At 45.9% G+C, this 19,530-nt stretch overlaps 1 protein-coding gene across 1 annotated transcript; it reads left to right on the forward strand.

Annotated features, from left to right (window-relative positions):
- The first annotated feature begins 4,052 nt into the window (after positions 1-4,052).
- Positions 4,053-17,139, forward strand: LOC103130230 (actin related protein 3). The gene is made up of 12 exons (XM_007541568.2): positions 4,053-4,254; positions 7,072-7,127; positions 7,284-7,408; positions 7,882-7,992; positions 8,071-8,166; positions 8,251-8,358; positions 8,924-9,067; positions 9,331-9,504; positions 9,599-9,691; positions 9,769-9,894; positions 10,013-10,096; positions 16,555-17,139. The coding sequence occupies exons 1-12, from the start codon at positions 4,211-4,213 to the stop codon at positions 16,648-16,650; spliced, it is 1,257 nt and encodes a 418-aa protein (XP_007541630.1). The 5' UTR covers positions 4,053-4,210; the 3' UTR covers positions 16,651-17,139.
- Positions 17,140-19,530: the final 2,391 nt, after the last annotated feature.

Below are 19,530 nucleotides of genomic sequence, written 5' to 3' on the forward strand. Positions count from 1 at the left end.
GGCTTTTCTGTGTATTTTTCTTCAACCACCAGGGGGCTCTCTAGCAGGAAGTGAATCATTAGAAGTCAAAATTGTAAATCAAAGAAGAACGCGTTACTTTTCATTTAGAACAACCACATGCTAGCAGCAGGCACGACGGAGAAATGTTTTCAAACTCATATGATGCAGCTTTTAAGTCGAGGGCTGTCGATCTGCCACTACAGGAGGGAAATAGAGCCGCTGCACTTCAGCTCGGCGTGAACGAAACCATGGTTAGTAGTGGCTAGTGACGTAAATCATGTATTTTTTAACCACTAGATGGCAGTAGGTACAGAGCATTTTACATTAAAACAAGAGATGCATGAATGTTCCAGGTAGCGGTGAGAGCATCGTATCTAGCTGTGACGACAGTGATGGAAAAGACGGTGAAGCTCAGCAGTAGTTGAAAGAACATGGGTCCATTTCCCACAACATGTCTGTGTGAAGTGAGCTTCTCAAGCCTGGTTACTATAAAAACTGAAACCAGAGAGACTGAGAGCTGTTGAGGAAGAGCTTTGTCTTTCTTCAATTTCTGCCAGGAAATCAGCTGTTTTCATCCAATCATGCACAGGTTTCACACTAGATGGGTAAAATATACAGATATTGACATTTTGTACATGCAAATCTTCATATTGTAACAGTGAAATCTTTTCCCAAATATTATTGCTTCTTTCAGAATAAGAATGATTTTCTGTATTACAGCTTAAATAATGCTTGTGGGTTAGTTTGTAAAACACTTTGAAGTTTTCTACAACTTCTTTAAATTTAATACCACAGTGTTGTGACACTGTTCAAATATATTTTTGAAGTGGACATGTTACGTTCATTTTGAAATAAGTAAAATGTGATAAAAATACATTTTTGTGTTTATTTGATTCCTATTCAAGACACTTTGATAAAAATGACTATATATATAATATAGGCGGCTACAGAGTACCTTGGTTTACATTTTTGGTTGGTGGTGTGCCTCGTGATTTTTTCAATTAAAAAAGTGTACCTTGGCTCAAAAAAGGTTGAAAAACTTCACTAAGGGACAAGGGTGTAAAGAAAATGGATGGATGGATGACTTAAAATTTTAAAAGAGGATAGTGTACCTCTTGTAATAACATGAATGACCACATTTTTGTATCAGTTGGTCACAAGACAAGACATTTATTTACAGGAGTGTTCGGAAATTGACGGTCCCTATGTGAACCTCCGAGCGCTTGAGGAGGGACCAGTAAAGAACAGCTGGCTGAACCAACGTCACTGCATCAGACGCTGTTGGCCGTTCAGCTCGCTCGGTGCCATCTTTACAGGCCACAAACAAACTTTATCCCAGTGGTTTTAATGTGTTACCAACTGCAGTGACGTTAGTTGTGAGTTGGATATTCCAATGTCTGCCGACAGTGGCGCAACTACACATTATTCAGGTGGATGCGAGAACATAAATCAGCCTCCCATCCCCCTCTCCCCAGAAGGAAGGTTGAAGGAGCGTGGAAAACATGCGGTCCCCCCCCCACGAGACGACGTTACTTGGAGGGTAAAACTCGCTACATTTACCTCGTTACATACGCGAGGTGAAGGAGCGTAAGGCGCGGAAGTGGATGGGAAAACATCATCGGCGCGCCGCCCCCTCCACACGGGGTTTTGACGCCCCCTCTGGTGCAGCGCCCCTATGCGCTCCATGTGCTGCATACCCCCTTTTTGCGCCACTGTCTGCCGAGAAAGCAGCGTTTAGCTCTAGGTTCATCCAATTTATGAACTCTAATTTCGGCCAGCTGTTCTTCAGCTCCCTCCTCGGCGCTCGAAGGTTCACTTTGGGCTGTCAACAAATTTCTGAACTGAACACTCCTGTCAACAAATGTTAATAAATGCAGTGCCACTAAATGATTATTTCTTGATATTGTTGAGATGCTTTACCAGGCCGAGAAAGAGTCACACGCTGTTGGACAAAGGGCCCAAAGTAAAGAGTTACATTTTTGATTCTGTTAGACACCAAGGCCCATTTCTCAGAGAAACAGAAACTTATCAGGCCACAGAGTAAATTAAAAATCACGAACGAGAGAAAAAGTTTTCTTAGGTTGTAAGCTAATAAATTATTCCTCTTTTGAAAATGATCCCATAGATCTGAAGTCTGCTTGCAAAACAGGATTCAGATCTGGATGAGGTGACATTTCTGTAACCATGAGGAGGAGCTTTCCTATTGGCTGACGCGTGACCGTCTCCTGCCTTCCTATTGGCTGATGTGAGGCCACATGGCCGCCTGGCAGTGAGATCCTCCTTCCTTAGATCCTAATTTAACTCCAGCATCTTGACAGAATTTCGACTCTTCGTTTTCCAAAACGCGTCCCAGAGGCGCCGTCTGGAGAACTGGATGATGATGTTTTCTTCTCCATCGGTGTCCTCCATGTTTCCGTCCTCTGCTCCCAGTGCAGAGCCGCTTCACTTCCTCCTCTTCACCTCCTGCTGCCTCCCCTTCACTTCCTCCATTCATTTTTAATGTGATTGACCTCCATTACATGTTGACGGTGCAGAGTTTGATTTGCTCAGGTCAGTCTAGAGACCACTAAGCGGTCATGTTCCTGAACTGGGAGGAAACTGGAGTACCCAGAGGGAACCCTCACATCCACAGGGAGAACCAATAATTCAATTCAAAAAGTTAAACTCAGTTAATATTAATTCCATACATACTTAAAGTGTTTAGATAGATAGATAGATAGATAGATAGATAGATAGATAGATAGATAGATAGATAGATAGATAGATAGATAGATAGAGCCGCATATTTCCTATTCAGTAATGTTTTTTGTTGTTTTTTTCCCACTAGGTCTGCACCATCGGCATGCTGGCGCAGCAGGAGGTGCGCCGGGTGGGTGGAGTTCCTTAATGTTCTAAGTTATAACAGTCATGTTGCAATATAAATGCTAAAAATTAAAATAAATGTTAAAATTCATAATACAATGAAGTCACAAAACTAACTGAAAATGATATTAATGATTTCCAGTAATAAGCAGATTATTTCTCCCTATTGCTCATTTATGTTAATGATTTCATGGTGGGAAAAATATGAAAAAAAAACAAAAACCAAAAAGCAAACAGCTGGAACGGTCCTTAAAGTTCTGACACGGAAAACAACAAATAACCAACCTGAAGTCCAGCTCAATATGACATGTAAAACATAAGAGTTGTAGGTGTATTTGCACTTCCCACTTTCTGTTTCCTCTCAAATCACCCGCATTGAGGACAGTGTTCTGTTATCAACTTGTTCCTTCACAAGACACTAAACAAAACAAAGAACTGCAAACAGCTTTACTCAGTGAGTAAAATTTGTTTCTACAAGATAAAATATAAGTGACCCCAGATGGATCCTTAGGGTATCCCTCAGGGCAGAGGAGGAGACAGAAGAGCTTCATAATACAGAAAATGTCCTGATTTTAGAGGAGCTGCACTAACTCCTCCCACTGGGATCCAGCAGGATGAAAACATGGAAACGCTGGTGAGCCACGTTCCTGCATCAAAAATGTTCAGTTTCTCCAGTTTTATCAAAATCCATCCTGAAAAAAGGCACAAGACACCTTCCTTTGTTTCACTGGATTTATTTAACCTGATTTCAGATAAGTTAACAAAAAAACCCTTCCAACTTATTTACAAATTAGCATCTTCTATGGTAAGTTTGTTCTGTTAATGAATGAAATTTAGTGACACTAGAGTGGCTTTATTCACAATAATCAAACAGAAATTGAGCTGACAGAGAGACAGGGAAGAGATGCAGCAAAGGTAAAATGTCAGGAACTAACTGCTTAAGGGCCTATCCACACCAGACTTATTCAATTAACTCAAACATGACTTTACATCCAAACCATAATTCTTCAACATTTAAGGAAACTCAGAAACTATTTGGGTTGGTTTGTTTAAAAGCTTAAGAGTTTCGTTTTTAGGAACCTCCGGGATTTGAACCAAACAGCGAACCTGAATCGCTTGGGTGACGCCGCCTGCCCTCGGGCCGTTCGAGCTGCCGGCTGGCTGCAGAGGAGCGGACCCCGCTGAGTGACAGCCGCCCCGCCTCCGCCCGGCCTCCGCCATCTTGCCTCTCCCTGGCTGCCAGAAGCCGAGCGCGGAAGAGGAAACGGTTGTGTGCGGGCTCAGCAGGGTTCCGCCTGTCCTCCAGCCTCCAGCAGCAAGCAGCGCTTCAGCAGAGACCCGGGCAGAGATGGCTGGACGGCTACCGGCGTGTGTGGTGGACTGCGGGACGGGGTAAGCATTTGGAGCCGAGGAACGGAGCGGCAGAGCGGGGCTAAGTCCGGGGGTCCGGGAGTTCGGTTTACCGAACTTTGACTGACAGCCCTGGTTCTGTACGCTGGTTCTAACCTGGTGAACAAATGGAACCAACCAGAACTGCTTTAGTTATTACGGGTCGGTTTCCTCCAGGTTGACGCGATTGCTGCTCTAATTTCTCAGTTAAACCAAACATTGTAAATCTGTTCAGCTACGCATGCGCGGTGCAACTTCCTACACAGCCTACACTTCCTCATTCAGCCTTTTTAGTCCATATATGGTTGTAACTCGGCACCAGAACCCGGTTATTACACCGGGACAGTACAGGACCCGGTATTCTGGTTCTGACAGTGGGTTCATCCTGCTGCTCTGCAGACGGGATGGTTCTGGTTCTGGACATTTGGATCCGAATCTTGTGGAGATACTTCCCTCTGGCTGCAAACCAGTCTGCAGCCAGAAAAAGAGGTTCTGGTTCGGTTAGAGCTGATGCAGTACTGTGCAAAAATCTTGGGCCATCCTTGTTCTCCTTTAAGGTGGTCCTGGATAGTAGATCTGTTGGGTTTTAAGTTGGTTCTGATCAGTTGGGTTTCTGGACGATTTTCAGTTATTTTTCTGGACTTTGCATTGTGGATGACTTGCGGTCCGGTCCAGCAGAACCTCATGGGCCAACGGCCTCCTAAGTGTTTGCCCGGACTCGGTCAACGGACCTGATGTTCAGTCGGTTCTGAAATGTTTCGGTTTGTGCAACAAACGGAGAAAAGTGCCAGAGGCCAAAAAACGCTGAGAGACAGAACCTGGAGGAGCGATCGCGTCTCCTAGGAGACGGACTGACCGACGCCCGACCTCCTGTGAGACCCAGCACAGGCCCGGTTTCTGCTGATGAGCTCGGAACCAGGAGGTTCTGATGATGTCATCGGCTGTTGCTGTCCACAACATAGACATAAATAAAGAATAGGCGCCTCATGGCCGCTCATGCCTATTGTAGCTGACGAGATTTAGGGCGGCCATCTTGGAGCGGTCCACCACTCCACTCAGCGTTATGTGTTTGACAGGTGCAGTGACGTATCAGCGCATTTAATCGATCATAACTCGTTAAATACTAAACAGATTTTCAAGATTTTTTTTTTGCTGTAAACCTTATTGAAACAGCTATCATAGCTACATTTACAAGAAAGTTATTTTTTAAGTATTTTTGAACTGACTTATACATGGTGGAGCATATTTATTCTTCATGGCAAAAACAGAATAGATTCGGAATAGAATATTTTGATATTGATGTATTGTGTACAAAGCATACAATCAGTCATCATTTTAAAAATATATTATTTAGTAATATCAATACATATTTATATAAATAAACACAAAATAATACAATCATAGAGAAACAAAGATGATTAAATAATGATGAACATGGTTCTATACATAATATCTGTGTAGGTTTCATTCATGTTTTCCAGCCGAGGAGCTGTAGCTTAAGAGATTCAGAAGCTGAGATTCATCCGTGCAGTGAATCCGTCCCTCTTCTTCCTCACATCGTGTCTCTATGAAACCTTCAAAACTAAAACAGGAGCCATCTTACTTTAGACAGAGTGAAAGAATAACACATAAATAACAGTCTTTGCCACCTTGTGTCGCATAATCTAAATCAATGTTAGGGAATAATTAAAACTTTTTAAGATTTACTAAGTCTCGGTTCGCCTTCATAGGGGGCTGAACCTGGTATTACACCGAGCACTACGAGCTGTCGTATAGCTAATATTAGCTGGCATTTTGCCGGTGGATATAAATAGAGTTTAGTAATATTATATTCACAAAATATAAACGGTAATATGTCCATCTTACTTGTGAAACTTTATCCCCCGAGATCTCACGTCAATAGTCCGTCGATCTGAACAAAAATATCCGGCGGTACTGAAGCTTCTGCTGCTGTTTTGGTTTAGCCAAGTAGGAGGGCGACCTCTCCAAGATGGCCGCCGTGTGAGCAGCCAGTGCGGGGTCTGCTCATATGTCTATGGTCCACAAGGTGAGAATTTCTGGGTTCAGCGGGACGGGTCGTCATGGTGACGCCGCAGCAGAGAGGACCTCTGTTCGGTGCCGACCCGGATCAGAACCGCGCTGCGGGTTGGGCTGCCCGGCTGGTGCTCTGCATATTTGCGGCGTGTCGCGGCAGGTTGCGGCCGACATGCTGGAACTGTTCTTTGGAATGAGCCGGGTCAGACGGGTCGCAGCAGAACCAGGGAAATGTTCTGACGGTTAGAGGCGGCGCTCTGGTGGTGATGATGATGAAGGGCACCAGTAGAATAAACCAGCATCATGTTAGGTTCTGTTCTGGCCCGGTTCAGGAGCCCTTCCTCGGGTTCCACATGTTTGTCTGTAAACAGGAAGTGCTTTGATCAGTTTATTGGATCACATCCTGTATTGTTGGAGCTACTGTTTGGACCTGGACGGGTTCAGTTGGGTCAGACAGACCAGTGGACATTTGGACCCAACAGGAAAGCACGGTGGTGGAGGTGTGGTGATGTGGAGCTTGGGCTAAACACAGCAGATCTTCAACAGAATGGCCTAGTCAAAGTCCAGAACTCAGCTTGACGTAAATGCTGTGCTTGGAGTGAAGGTTCTCCAGAACTACTGCCAGGTTCTGATAAAAACTTCCTGCTGTCCAGAACCTGAAACAACATGGATAACATTGACTTCCTGTTGGAGCCCAACCAGAACCATCAGCAGATTAAAATAACCGGGCCGATCAGAACCTCTGGGTCGGGTCCTTACAGTAACTGGACTGTTTTCTTCTCTCAGTTACACCAAGCTGGGCTACGCAGGAAACACCGAGCCGCAGTTCATCGTTCCCTCATGTGAGTAGAAAGGAAGTCCTCCATCTGCGGACAGGAAGTCCTCCATCTGCGGACAGGAAGTCCTCCATCTGCGGACAGGAAGTCCTCCATCTGCGGACAGGAAGTCCTCAATCTACGGACAGGAAGTCTTCCTCCTAACACTTCTTGTGTCTTCAGGCATCGCCATCAAGGAGTCGGCGAAGGTGGGCGATCAGGCCCAGCGGAGGATGATGAAGGGAGTGGATGACCTGGACTTCTACATCGGCGATGAAGCTGTGGACAAACCCACGTACTCCACCAAGGTAGGAGGTCAGAGGTCAGAGGTCAGGTTTGAGCAGAACCTCAGAGGGTCAGAGTCAGGACGCCATAGTGACTCAGCAGAGGACCGTCCGATTTGATTGATTTATACAGCGCTTAGCGGCAAACTACTTTACACTTTACCCAACTGGACCGGTTCAGCTGCTGCTCAACTGGACCGGTTCAGCTGCTGCTCAACTGGACCGGTTCAGCTGCTGCTCAACTGGACCGGTTCAGTTGTCTGCGGCCCATGTGAGTGGTGGTTGTGGTAGACAGGACGGGTTCTGGCGGTCCAAACAGAGTGAGGGTCATCAATTTGGTCAGGGTCTGATCCTCCATCCAGAATTCTGCTGATGCTGTGAGCTAGATTGGTTCTGTTGGACCTCCTGGCTGGTCCATCTGGTCTCTGGGCCAGGAGGTTCTGCTGGGTTCTGGACCGTGCTGTCCTATTGCTGACCTCTGACCTCTCCTGCCCTAGTGGCCGATCCGCCACGGGATCGTGGAGGACTGGGACCTGATGGAGCGCTTCATGGAGCAGGTCATCTTCAAGTACCTGCGGGCCGAGCCGGAGGACCACTACTTCCTGCTGGTGAGTTCTGGACAGTCTACCCGACCCGGCCCGGTTCACGGCCAGCCTGGCGGGTCTGACCCAGTCTCCTGTTTGCAGACGGAACCTCCTCTAAACACGCCGGAGAACCGGGAATACACGGCCGAGATCATGTTCGAGTCCTTCAACGTCCCGGGTCTCTACATCGCCGTGCAGGTCAGAGGTTCTGGTTCTGATCCGGCTGCTCCTGGTTCTGATGGTTCTGTTTCATGGTTCTGATCCCCTCCGTGTGTCTTGCAGGCGGTTTTGGCGCTGGCAGCCTCCTGGACTTCCAGGCAGGTTGGAGAGCGGACCCTGACCGGAACCGTCATCGACAGCGGAGACGGGGTCACTCACGTCATTCCTGTGGTGAGTCCTCCATGGGGACACCCTGTCCCCCGACGTCCCTCCTGTCCTCCATGGGGACACCCTGTTGGACATGCAGGTGTTTCTGTATGGTGGCCTGGAGGTCCAAACCAGCTGCAGACTCAGGAAGCTGCTTCTGGTTCTCCTGCATGTGTGGTGGCATGCTGCCGCCACCTGGTGGTCGCTGTGGCTCATTGCAGGTCGACCTGATGGCTCATTTATTGCCCAGCTCTGCTTTACTGATGATTCAGCAGTTTTCTAAACATCGAACCAGCAGAACCGCTGAGTTGGGTTCATCAGTTTCTCTGACGGATCTCCAGTTCAGCATCAAAGATGTTTTTAAATCTGCTGTAATCACATTTTTATTCAAATTAAAATATTAAAACTGAATTTATTGGAAACATGAAAACAGTCCAGATGGAAACTTTACAAACTAAATCACTTCAAAAATGAACGAACAAGAACCTGATATTTAAGAGCCAATTTCCTGATCATTTGTCCTCATCTGTCTCCCACAACCCATCTGTCTTTCCGTCCCCTGCTGTCCCCTCTTTTCTCTCTGTCCCAGGCTGAAGGCTACGTGATCGGCAGCTGCATCAAACACATCCCCATCGCAGGCAGAGACATCACCTACTTCACCCAGCAGCTGCTGAGGGACAGGGAGGTGGGCGTCCCCCCGGAGCAGTCCCTGGAGACAGCCAAGGCGGTCAAGGTGAGTCTTCAGCTGGACGGACATTAATGTTAACCTAAACATCACTGAAGGTTGATTAGATCAATCTGGATGTTTGACATCAAGCTAGAGCAGCGTCTGCTGTTCCTCATGTGGCCACCAGGTGGTGCTGTTGGTCTGTAACTGGTTTTAGTTGGACATGAACATCAGCTGATGAAGCAGCTTCAGGTAGAAATCCACAACTGAAGTCGGTCAAAGACTTTAGACCCACCAGAGCTCCGGTTCCCTCTGATGTTCCCTCTCAGGAGCGGTTCAGCTACGTGTGTCCGGACCTGGTCAAAGAGTTCAGTAAGTACGACTCGGACGGGTCCAAATGGATCAAGCAGTACACCGGGGTCAACGCCGTCAGCAAGAAGGAGTTCACCATCGACGTGGGCTACGAGCGCTTCCTGGGCCCGGAGATCTTCTTCCACCCAGAGGTCAGTCTGCAGCGACGCAGCGGGTCCGGCTGACTGCATTAGGATGATCCGACCTGACTGTCAGAACCTTCTGACCCACTGTCTCTGGTCCCAGTTCGCCAACCCGGACTTCACCCAGCCCATCTCAGAGGTCGTGGACGAGGTCATCCAGAACTGTCCCATTGATGTTCGCCGTCCGCTCTACAAGGTAACCGCCACGTCCCTGTCTGGCCCGCCCTGGTCAGGTTCTGCGGGTACATAACCCAAATGTTCCTCCGTTCTCAGAATGTGGTTCTGTCCGGAGGCTCCACCATGTTCAGGGACTTTGGGCGGCGGCTGCAGAGAGACCTGAAGAGGACGGTGGACGCCCGGCTGAAGCTGAGCGAGGAGCTGAGCGGAGGAAAGCTCAAGGTGGGAAACGCCGCCACAAAGTTCCCACGCCTCGTTTTACAGTAGATCTGTTCAGCTTTCCAGGCTTTGCTTCCTGGTTCTGTTTCCATTAATCAGCCTGGTTCTGTTCTCGCTGCAGCCCAAACCAATCGATGTTCAGGTGGTCACTCATCACATGCAGAGATACGCCGTGTGGTTCGGAGGATCCATGCTGGCATCGACGGTAAGCATCTGCAGACGCTGACATTAGCGTTAGCTGTTGACTGAATAATCACACTACTGATGTTAGCATCCACACTTTAATGGTGGCCATTAGCATAGCTAACAACATGCGCTCCTCTCAAAACAGAATGAACGGTTCTCACCCCGCCTCCCGTTACCTCACAGTGCTACTTACAACCTAACAATCTCCCCTCTGCCTTTAAAGAACACAGCGGATTAGAACAACATTCAGTAGCAGCATTTTAACTTTACTTATTTTAGCTCCATTGACTTGGACTTAACTTATACAAGGAACAGTAGTGTTTTTGTTGTGTTTTAATCTTTAAGTTGACATTTCGCTTCACTTAGCGCTCTCAGCAGTCCAGAGCAGATGCCCCCATAGATGTCCATATAACTTCCTGAATCCAAGACAAAGTCTCTTTTCAGTTACACATTTTATAGATTTGACAGCATCAAGGAGGGAATGGTTGTGTGTTACACATCCATCCATCCGTTTTCTTCCACCTTGTTCCTAGGAGGTGCTGGTGCCTCTCCAGCAAATGTTTCGGGCGAGAGGCGGGGTCACAGGTCACCTGGACAGGTCGCAGGGCAACACAGACAAACAACCATGAACACACACAGACCCAGGGAGAGTTTAGAGAGACCAGTTAACCTGACCGTCATGTTTGTGGACTGTGGGAGGAAGCAGAGAGCCGGAGGGAGAACATGCAGAAGAACCTGGGCCAGGAACCGAACCTAGGACCTTCTGGCTGCAAGGCATCAGTGCTACCCACTGCACCACTGTGCAGCCCCATCACCAACTGTAGAGTGTAGTTAGAAAGACGGCACTATCAATCCCATCTACAAGCGCCAAAGTCTCCTAACCCGTCTGGATTGCCAGCATATGGGTGAAAATGTTCCATCTTCTCCCATCAGCATGATAAAATGTCCTCCTTGTGTGTCTCCATCTGAGAGGTTCCCCTTCGAGGAATCGCTGAACACCACTAGCTTGTGGTATTTGATGTCTCCTAAGCATTGGAACCTGAGGGTAACTTCCTCAGATTGAAGTTTTCTGATCAGTTTGTTTGAACAGTGTAATGTTTGAATTGTAGCATGTTTTGTGTTTGACGCCAAGATGGATATGTCACACATGATGTCAGGTCTTGTTGCACACTTAATGATTAGTCAGTGTGTTTCTCGCAGGTTCTTTATTTGTTGAACACTACTGATAGACGTAGCCTGCGCTGGTCAGCCGTTGGCGGCTGAGTCAGGAGCGCTCACTGTGCTCTATTTGTCCACTGGTGGCGAACTGCTGCAACTGCAGTCCAATGCAACTCCCAGCTCGAGCAGAAGTGCAGCTTTAAGACTATAGTCAACATCTTTAAATAAAGTAAGAAAAAGGAGAGGGGTGCAATCATCTCTAATGTCCACTCTGTCACATCTGCTCTGTCTTGCTACCCACAGAATCTGTCCAATCTTGGATTTTAACATGTCCATCTCTGTGTCTGTTAATGGAGCGTCCTGCTGTGGTGCTCTGATGGGGTCCACAGGAACAGGCTGTAGGTTTTTAATGAGTGCTGTACTCTGGTTTCATTCTGCAGAGAAAGAGCTTCCATCCCAAAGGAGCTGAAGCTGTTCTGTTCTTGAAAAGCAGTTTTCAGTTTGGGGATAACACGTCTGAGCCACCCCATACAAAATCATCTACAGGGTTCAAACCAGTCATGGAAAGCCTGGAAAGACATGGAATTTCATTTCCAGTCNGTCATGGAAAGCCTGGAAAGACATGGAATTTCATTTCCAGTCATGAAAAGTCATAGAATTTGCAAATAAGGGCATAAAATGATGTTTTTCTCTGTGTGGTGCGTGTTTCTGTGGCTCTCGACTCAACCATTGAGGACTCTGGATTTTATTTCTAGACCACAACTGTGGAAATGTCACTAAACTGCCAGCATATTGTCCAGTTGATTTATCAACAACTTTGTTTTCACTGGATGTAAAACATACCGATTCAAATCCTAGCCATAATGTGATTTACTAATTACGTGTTTCCGCTGTCAGCCATCCCCCCCTTTGACTCGCAGGCGGCGCTCTGAGACATGCGCAGTTTGTCTCAGAGCGGGAGAAGATGTCTGGCTAATCGCCGGTAATAAGCGATGAGCATCAGGGAGTCCTTTCTCACATGGCGGACAACAGAAAGAATGACAGCGGGACGCAAGAAAGAAAGACATGAGCGGGACAGGGAGGTGAAAACGAACATATCTAAGCTAACTGGGTTTTATAAAGTCATATGGGACATGGAACAGAACCACCGTCCCTCTCTGCGTTTTGAGCGTCAGGCGCGTCTGATTTACATTCAAAGTCTACGTGGAGGCGCGTCGAGGGCCGGTGCGGCGCGTTAGACTTTGAATGTAAACCAGATGCGCCTGACGCTCAAAACGCGTTTGGTGTGAACGCACCATTAGCCTCCAGCTAGCAGCAGCGGGAGGAACTGTCCTACTGCTGCTGCCGAAGATCAAAACGTACAAATTAGCTCGAGTGTGTCATGCCCTGCCCTGACCTGCAGATAAAATCCAGTCCTAAAGTAAAAGTTTTGACCAGGTTTGACTGTCAGAGGGGGANGTTGGCCATTCTAAGGTAAAAACCCAGCGCAGACAGCTTCATGTTTTTTTCTTTCCATCCATCCAGACGGCTTCCCGCCCACCTCCTCCCCTGCAATGGCACGGTGCCCCCCCTAGGGGGCGCGCCCCACAGTTTGGGAACCTCTGGTTTAGCGAGTGAGAAAATACCCTCGTTCACCACTAATATTTCACCTGTGTTGTCAGTGTTTGTCTTGACATGTTCCACCACTTCCAGGTTGCTTACTGCTCCAGGTCAGCTGTGGGTCCAGCGGTTTCCTCTGGCTCGGTGTATTCATGTTGTACCAGTTTCTGTTTCTCTCTGGCTTTTCCGGCCCAACTGGTTATTTTTCCAGAATATTTTTGACCTGTTTGTTTGTCTGTGTATTTAACTCCTTGTCCAGCTTTCAGTTTCATTCCTTCACTTCCAGTTGTTGTGTGTAGGTGGGAGAGCGCCCTCTTCAGGTTGGGCTGGATCACAGGAGGGTTTGCCATCTCCTCCTCATGTTTGCTTTCAAAATCGTGTTCTTCATCAGGTCCCGCTGCTGGTGTCTTTAAAAAATGTTAATCTGTTTTAACTGCATTTTCTTTTTCAGTTTCTTCCAGTTCCTCGTGTTTGAGACGCTGTACTCTGACTCATGTTTGCCTGATGAACATTGCTGCACCGTCTTGGCCAGTAGCCACATCTGGCCCTTTCCACTCTGACAGTTTCTAACAGACGTTGTCTCCTGTTGCTTATCTGTGTTTTCCGAGGCTCTTTGGATCCTCTCAGAACATCCAGCCTCTGCAAAAGCTTTTCTCTTGCCATGCAGTGTTGCAGTGTGGTGACCCATCACCCATCTGTTTCCAAAGCTGGAGGTCTGTCAGTTAGAACTGAAGGCAGGGTTGGGTTTTGTCCATAACCCAGTTGATGAGAACTGAAGCCGTGTATGACGTTCATGCTGTTTTTTGCTATTTTCCAGTCACGTTTGTCGTCTCTCTACCTTGAGCAGCATTTCAGTGAGAATCTGATTGTGTCTTTCCAGTAGGCCGTTGCTCCATGGACTGTATCCAGCAGTGGCTTTAACCTCAATGTTAAAATGTTCTTACTTCTTCATTGTTCATTTCACCTCCATTGTCACTGAATAATCTGCATGGTGGGCCATGAACGCTCATCCAGCAGTGAACTCCAGTAGCTCTGGGTCGTTTTGTGGTGATGACGCTTCCTGCACTGAATCTTGTAAAATGATTGATAGCATGTAGATACCACAGTTCTGGCTGCAGCTCATGTAGCTCCACAGCTACAGTTTCATTATATGTTGAAGCCCTGGGTAAACCCTCTGCAGGTTTAGGTTTCGCTCTACTGTACCGGATACATATTTCACAGTTTTTTACAACTTCCTTCAGGATTGTAATAATTTCATCATCAGTGTTTCCTGAGCCAGACAAGAGCTTTTGTAGTCTGTCAGCTGAGGCATGTCCAAAGTGTTTATGTAGCTTTAGCAGTACTGTTGTTTTCTCTTTTGTTATGTTTTCTGTCACTATGACAATTTCATCTTCATCATTTGGTGTCTCCCTTTTTCAAACTGGCTTTCATTATTGATCCTTTCCGTTCTGAAGTTTACACAATAATGTCCAGAAGATGTCGGTTCAAGTTTTATAGGTTGGTCAAACATCATTGCTTTGTCTTGAGCGAAGTCCAAAACTGCACTCGGTCTCTTCAGTGATGTTTTGCTCAAAAGCATCTGTGTATCTGCTGGAACTACTTCGGTCTCAATTTGGCATCTAGTTTCTCCTGTTGTTGCAGGAATAGTCACCTTTCTTGTGGATTGCACCAGTTTTCCGTCCCCAAACCGGAAAGGTCTTGCTCTCTTTTCATCTTTAATCTTTATTAATTCTCTTTGAGGCAGCCCACTTACATAATCTGCAAGCCATTTTTCACCACACAGTTCTTGTACAGGCAGTGTCAATCACAGCAGATCCCAAAGCTTCTGCCATGAAGATCTGTTTGTCGGAGGGGATTCGTAATGTTACTTTCTTCAACATCATCTTTTGATCCCTCAACATTTGTTAGCTTCACATGTTCTCTTTTATTGGGGCAGGCTTTTGCCCAGTGATAAGTCCTCTGGCATACTCCACATTCGGTTTTTGTCCCGTATTTGTCGAGTGGATTAGTCCCTGCAGCTGTTCTTGGGCTTTGCTCCGAGTTTGAACTCCTGTGTATTTGGTAAAAAAAAAAAGGCTGAGTCGCCCTCTTGTGGCGAATAGATGTTATCGCCGAAGATTGTTTTCATGTTGTCAAAGGGTACGGTAAGAGCAGTCTGTCTTTAACGTTTAGCCTGCGGTGTCTAATGCCAACACTGCGTCTGGTAGTTCCGTTTTGAACTTACATAATTTGTTGTATCATCCAAATTCGATCATGTAATCTATCACGGATGTGTCTCCCTGTCTAGTGATGGGTTGATGAGGCGTCGTATCGTTTCGCATTAAAAATTCCTACAGGCAACGTAGTAATTTATGACCTAGTCCATACAATTAGAATTAAGTCTTTGTATTTTATTTTATAATATATGTTGTATTATGTCATATCCTCAGTTAAATTTAAAATATATTTGATATACAGTCAATAAAAAAATTTGAACATGAACCATAAAGTGAAAATTTAAGTGAATGTGTTTGAATGAGGATGCTTGGACTGTTTTTATTCCACAGATTTTTATTTTTTTTAAAAAGTTTTTATAACATTTTTAAATGTAGCCTGTTATGCTTTTTTTGAGAAAACTTCTGCTGTAGAGAAAAATGAAGTAAACATTACATTTACAGCATAAATAAATACTCTACATTGAAACCAAATAACAAAACCTGTAGTAGTAATAAAATGATAATACCAAAAAATCTCTACAATGGCTGCATATCTGGGTTTATCTGGGACTTCATGCCTCATGATGCCTCAGCATTAAAAGGTGGATTTATTTAAATAAGACAGTTTAGTCAAACATATGCGACACTTAACCTGCAGAACATGATATGAAAGTAAACTAAGAGTCAGTTTCAGCTGAATTTGGATTCAGATCAAGTAGAAACTGACAAGAACCGGATGAAACGACAAAATGAAAACTCATTTATTTTCCAATATAAGATCAAAATGTTCCCACACTGAGGAAACCTTTCCTCTGAAGCTGCTCCATATTGACGCTGTTCCGTAAAAGATCAATAATTTGGCAAATGCTTTTGAGAGATTTGCTTCCTTATAAACACAGTTTGGCGTGTTAATGTCATTTCGGTCACGTGACTTGCTGAAACCACCGACACGGGTTTTGGTCTGTGGGTTGACGCATGTTACCGGACCATCACTAGCCCCGTCTGTTGATCCGATCAAACTCGGTGTAAGCTTCGTACTGTCGATCCTTTTCTTCTTTTAAAAATACTGAATCCAGCTTGTTCAACTGAACGGTCATTCCTGTATTGTCGAGATGTTCCGCAGCGATTTCCAGCCGCTTTCTCTCGAGACCTGCTTCTTTTCGTCTAACCCAAACCCTAAACCAAGCCTCCAGGTTTCAATCTCATTTTTCCAACTTTTGTAAGACGTCTTCTCATCGAACGGTGGGGGAACTTGGTCATTTCCAGCAGAGGCCATCCTCTGCTACCAATGTTGACTGAATAATCACACTACTGATGTTAGCATCCACACTTTAATGGTGGCCATTAGCATAGCTAACAACATGCGCTCCTCTCACAACAGAATGAACGGTTCTCATCCCGCCTCCCGTTACCTCACAGTGTGCTACTTACAACTTAACATTAGCTGCTACTGTGGGTGCTAACATTAGCGTTAGCTGTAACAGTTTCTGGTCAGCTGACTTCTTCTTCTTCTTCTGCTCTTCAGCCCGAGTTCTACCAGGTCTGCCACACCAAGAAGGACTACGAGGAGATCGGGCCGAGCATCTGCCGCCATAACCCCGTGTTTGGGGTCATGTCCTAACCTGCTGGACCCGCTGCGTTCTGACAGTGAGGGTCTGAGCGGCGCCGTCAGGCCCGGTTCCATGATTTTCAGACGAGACCAAACGGATCAGCCGGGAAATTTATCCAGAATTTTTCTTCTGTTTCTTTTGTATTTTCTTCTGAAATGGGAAAAGCGTTTGTAAGCCGAGAGTATTCCTGGTTCTTTGGACCTTTGGGAACAATATTTATAATAATCTGGACTTCAGGCTCCGTTCCCCTACAGGTACAACAGATTGTTGAGTTTTTGTCCAGCTTCTTCTTTCTGCTCCAGCTCAGTTCTAACCGGTTCTGTTGACCCGCTTAGACTCTGGTTTTGCTTCTTAAAGTTTTTTATGTTTCAGTCCATGAATTGATGCCAGTATCAGTACCAAGCAGAACCTGCAGCAGCTTTTAATAAATTCAGACGTAAAGTTCTGATCAGTTTGTATGAATGCAACGTTCCAATAAAGCCGACCCGTTCTGTCTAAGAGCTTCTGTCTGGAAATTCTTCATCTCAGGTGTTCTGGATGTTGTTGGTTATTAATGAGCCGCCTGATGTGCAGAGCGAGGAACCAGACAGAACTCTGACTGGTTCTGACTGGACCAAAGGACAGGTCATCACCTGTTCTGCTGGTTCTGACGGGTCACCAGAGACCCAGTCGGGGATCAGGTCCATTAATCGGCTGATGAGAGAGGCGGCAGCGGCAGGATGGTTGCCGTAGCGATGGATGTGTGTTTCTAGATGGATCCGCTGAAAGCTACGCTTATTGAAACTCTTCATCAGGAGGAAGAGGATGGGCAGCGCCGCTGATGGCTCGGCTTTACTCCGCATGACGGCGATGAAGAGCGGCTCGGTTACACATCAATAATTCAGGTTCTGGTTCTAAAAGATGTTCAATACACTGTAAAACATTAATAATGTTCATTAAAGACCAAAAGTATTCACACCCCAGCAGATTCTCCACTTTCTGACAGGAAGGGAATCGGCCATCTTTCAGGACAAAATAAACCTTTAAAGGCAACAAATGACAAAAACTGACATTTAAAATTATTTATGCTAAAATCATAAATCCCTGGAAAATCGTCCAGGCCAGAAGAATCGTGTTTATAGATTTCATGGCCCCGGATCTGAGTCCTCCGGGTCCCTGCCAGCCGTTCTGCAGCGGCTTCCTGCCTGTCTGCTGAAACGTGAATCTGGTCGTCTGCTGCGCCGTTTGCAGGCTCCAGTAAATGAACTGGGCTGGTGTTGCTTCTGCTGGTTTTTATGGCCGCCTCGAGTCCCGCAGTAATTATTTCTGCACCAGTTTATCATCCGAGAGGGAAAGAAGAGAGCTGTGGACCACAGTAAGCCTCTCTGTTTCCCTCCACAAACAGTTAGTGCCAAGAAGCAGATTGATCCAACAACCAGCAGCTGCTGCTACCTCACAGCAATGTTTGGACTCCGAGTTGCCCCATGTTGCTCCAAGTTGCTCCATGTTGCTCTGAGTTGCTCCAAGTTGCTCCATGTTGCTCTGAGTTGCTCCAAGTTGCCCCATGTTGCTCTGAGTTGCTCCATGTTGCTCCAAGTTGCCCCATGTTGCTCTGAGTTGCTCCATGTTGCTCCAAGTTGCCCCATGTTGCTCTGAGTTGCTCCATGTTGCTCATGGTTCCTCTTCCAGTCCCTTGTCCTGCTGATGATCCGCTAACAGATGCTAACGGCGTCGGTCCGATGTGCTGACTCCTTCACCATTTGGCTGGTTGCTGACAGGTCAAAGGTCAAAGTGACACTGACAGGATGTCACTTTTATATTGACGTGACTTTTGAATTTCTCAGGTTTTTGGTGAACTTTAGTTTCTTTGGGTTCTGACCCGAATGCCTAAAAGTCTCTCTTGACTCAAACAAGATTTTTCTGTTTTGAAAATCTGCACTGAAAGTAAAACTTTACATGTTTTATGAATCTGTTGATAAAAGGAGTTTATGCTTAGTGGATTTTGTTCATGAATCAGAGAAACATTAGTACCTAAATAATCTCTGCCTGTATGAATAATAATATTTCTGCTTTATTATTATTCCCCGTTTCTGCATCATCAGTGATGATGATCCAGAATAAAGTCTCTCTATCGGCTCGTATGAAGCAGTTTCTGCTTCAGAAAGAACGTCCCGCTGTGATCCGTCCCGGTGGAGACGGAGGTAATTAAATCCCGCCGGCCTCTGGTGATTCTGACCGGTTGGTAAAAAAGCTGCTGATTAATTACTTGGATTAGCCGGAGAGTTCATCGCTGGACGGCTTCATGTCGGATCACAAGTCCTCTGGATCCGCTCTGAGGCGGAAACGCTCCGCTGAACTGGCTCTACTTCATCACACCTCTGATAAAACCAAAAAACTATAGAGGATCTAAAAAACAGCAGCGTTGCAACTGGAGCGTTTGGTGAATTATAAAGTTCACCAAATGGATCATTCAGGGTCAGTAATTTATTAACATTTTTTAACTACATCTTCAATTTAAAACCCATTTTACTGCTAAGCTACTGAATAAACATCCATCAGAGCCGAACATCAGATATTTACAGATTTCATCTTCAGGTTCTGCACCAGTTTGGAGCAAAGAGTTTTTCTATCCAGTCAACTTTCCAGAGCTTTTGGAATCATTCATCGACATTCTATGCATCTGAACTGTGGATGTTACCATTAGCATTAGCTGCTACTGTGGATCTTAACATTAGCATTAGCTGCTACTGTGGATGTTAACATTAGCATTAGCTGCTACTGTGGATGTTAACATTAGCATTAGCTGCTACTGTGGATGTTAACATTAGCATTAGCTGCTACTGTGGATGTTAACATTAGCGTTAGCTGCTACTGTGGATGTTAACATTAGCATTAGCTGCTACTGTGGATGT

Source organism: Poecilia formosa, unplaced genomic scaffold (assembly GCF_000485575.1).
Source record: "Poecilia formosa unplaced genomic scaffold, Poecilia_formosa-5.1.2 Scaffold617, whole genome shotgun sequence".
In the NCBI taxonomy this organism is placed as follows: Eukaryota; Metazoa; Chordata; class Actinopteri; order Cyprinodontiformes; family Poeciliidae; genus Poecilia; species Poecilia formosa.

Excerpts from the sequence above, each read along its gene's own strand:
- LOC103130230 (XM_007541568.2), top strand. The coding sequence starts at position 4,211 with ATGGCTGGACGGCTACCGGCGTGTGTGGTGGACTGCGGGACGGG. Across the intron at positions 8,359-8,923 it reads TCACTCACGTCATTCCTGTG|GCTGAAGGCTACGTGATCGG; the intron begins GTGAGTCCTCCA and ends TCTCTGTCCCAG. Across the intron at positions 9,692-9,768 it reads TTCGCCGTCCGCTCTACAAG|AATGTGGTTCTGTCCGGAGG; the intron begins GTAACCGCCACG and ends CTCCGTTCTCAG.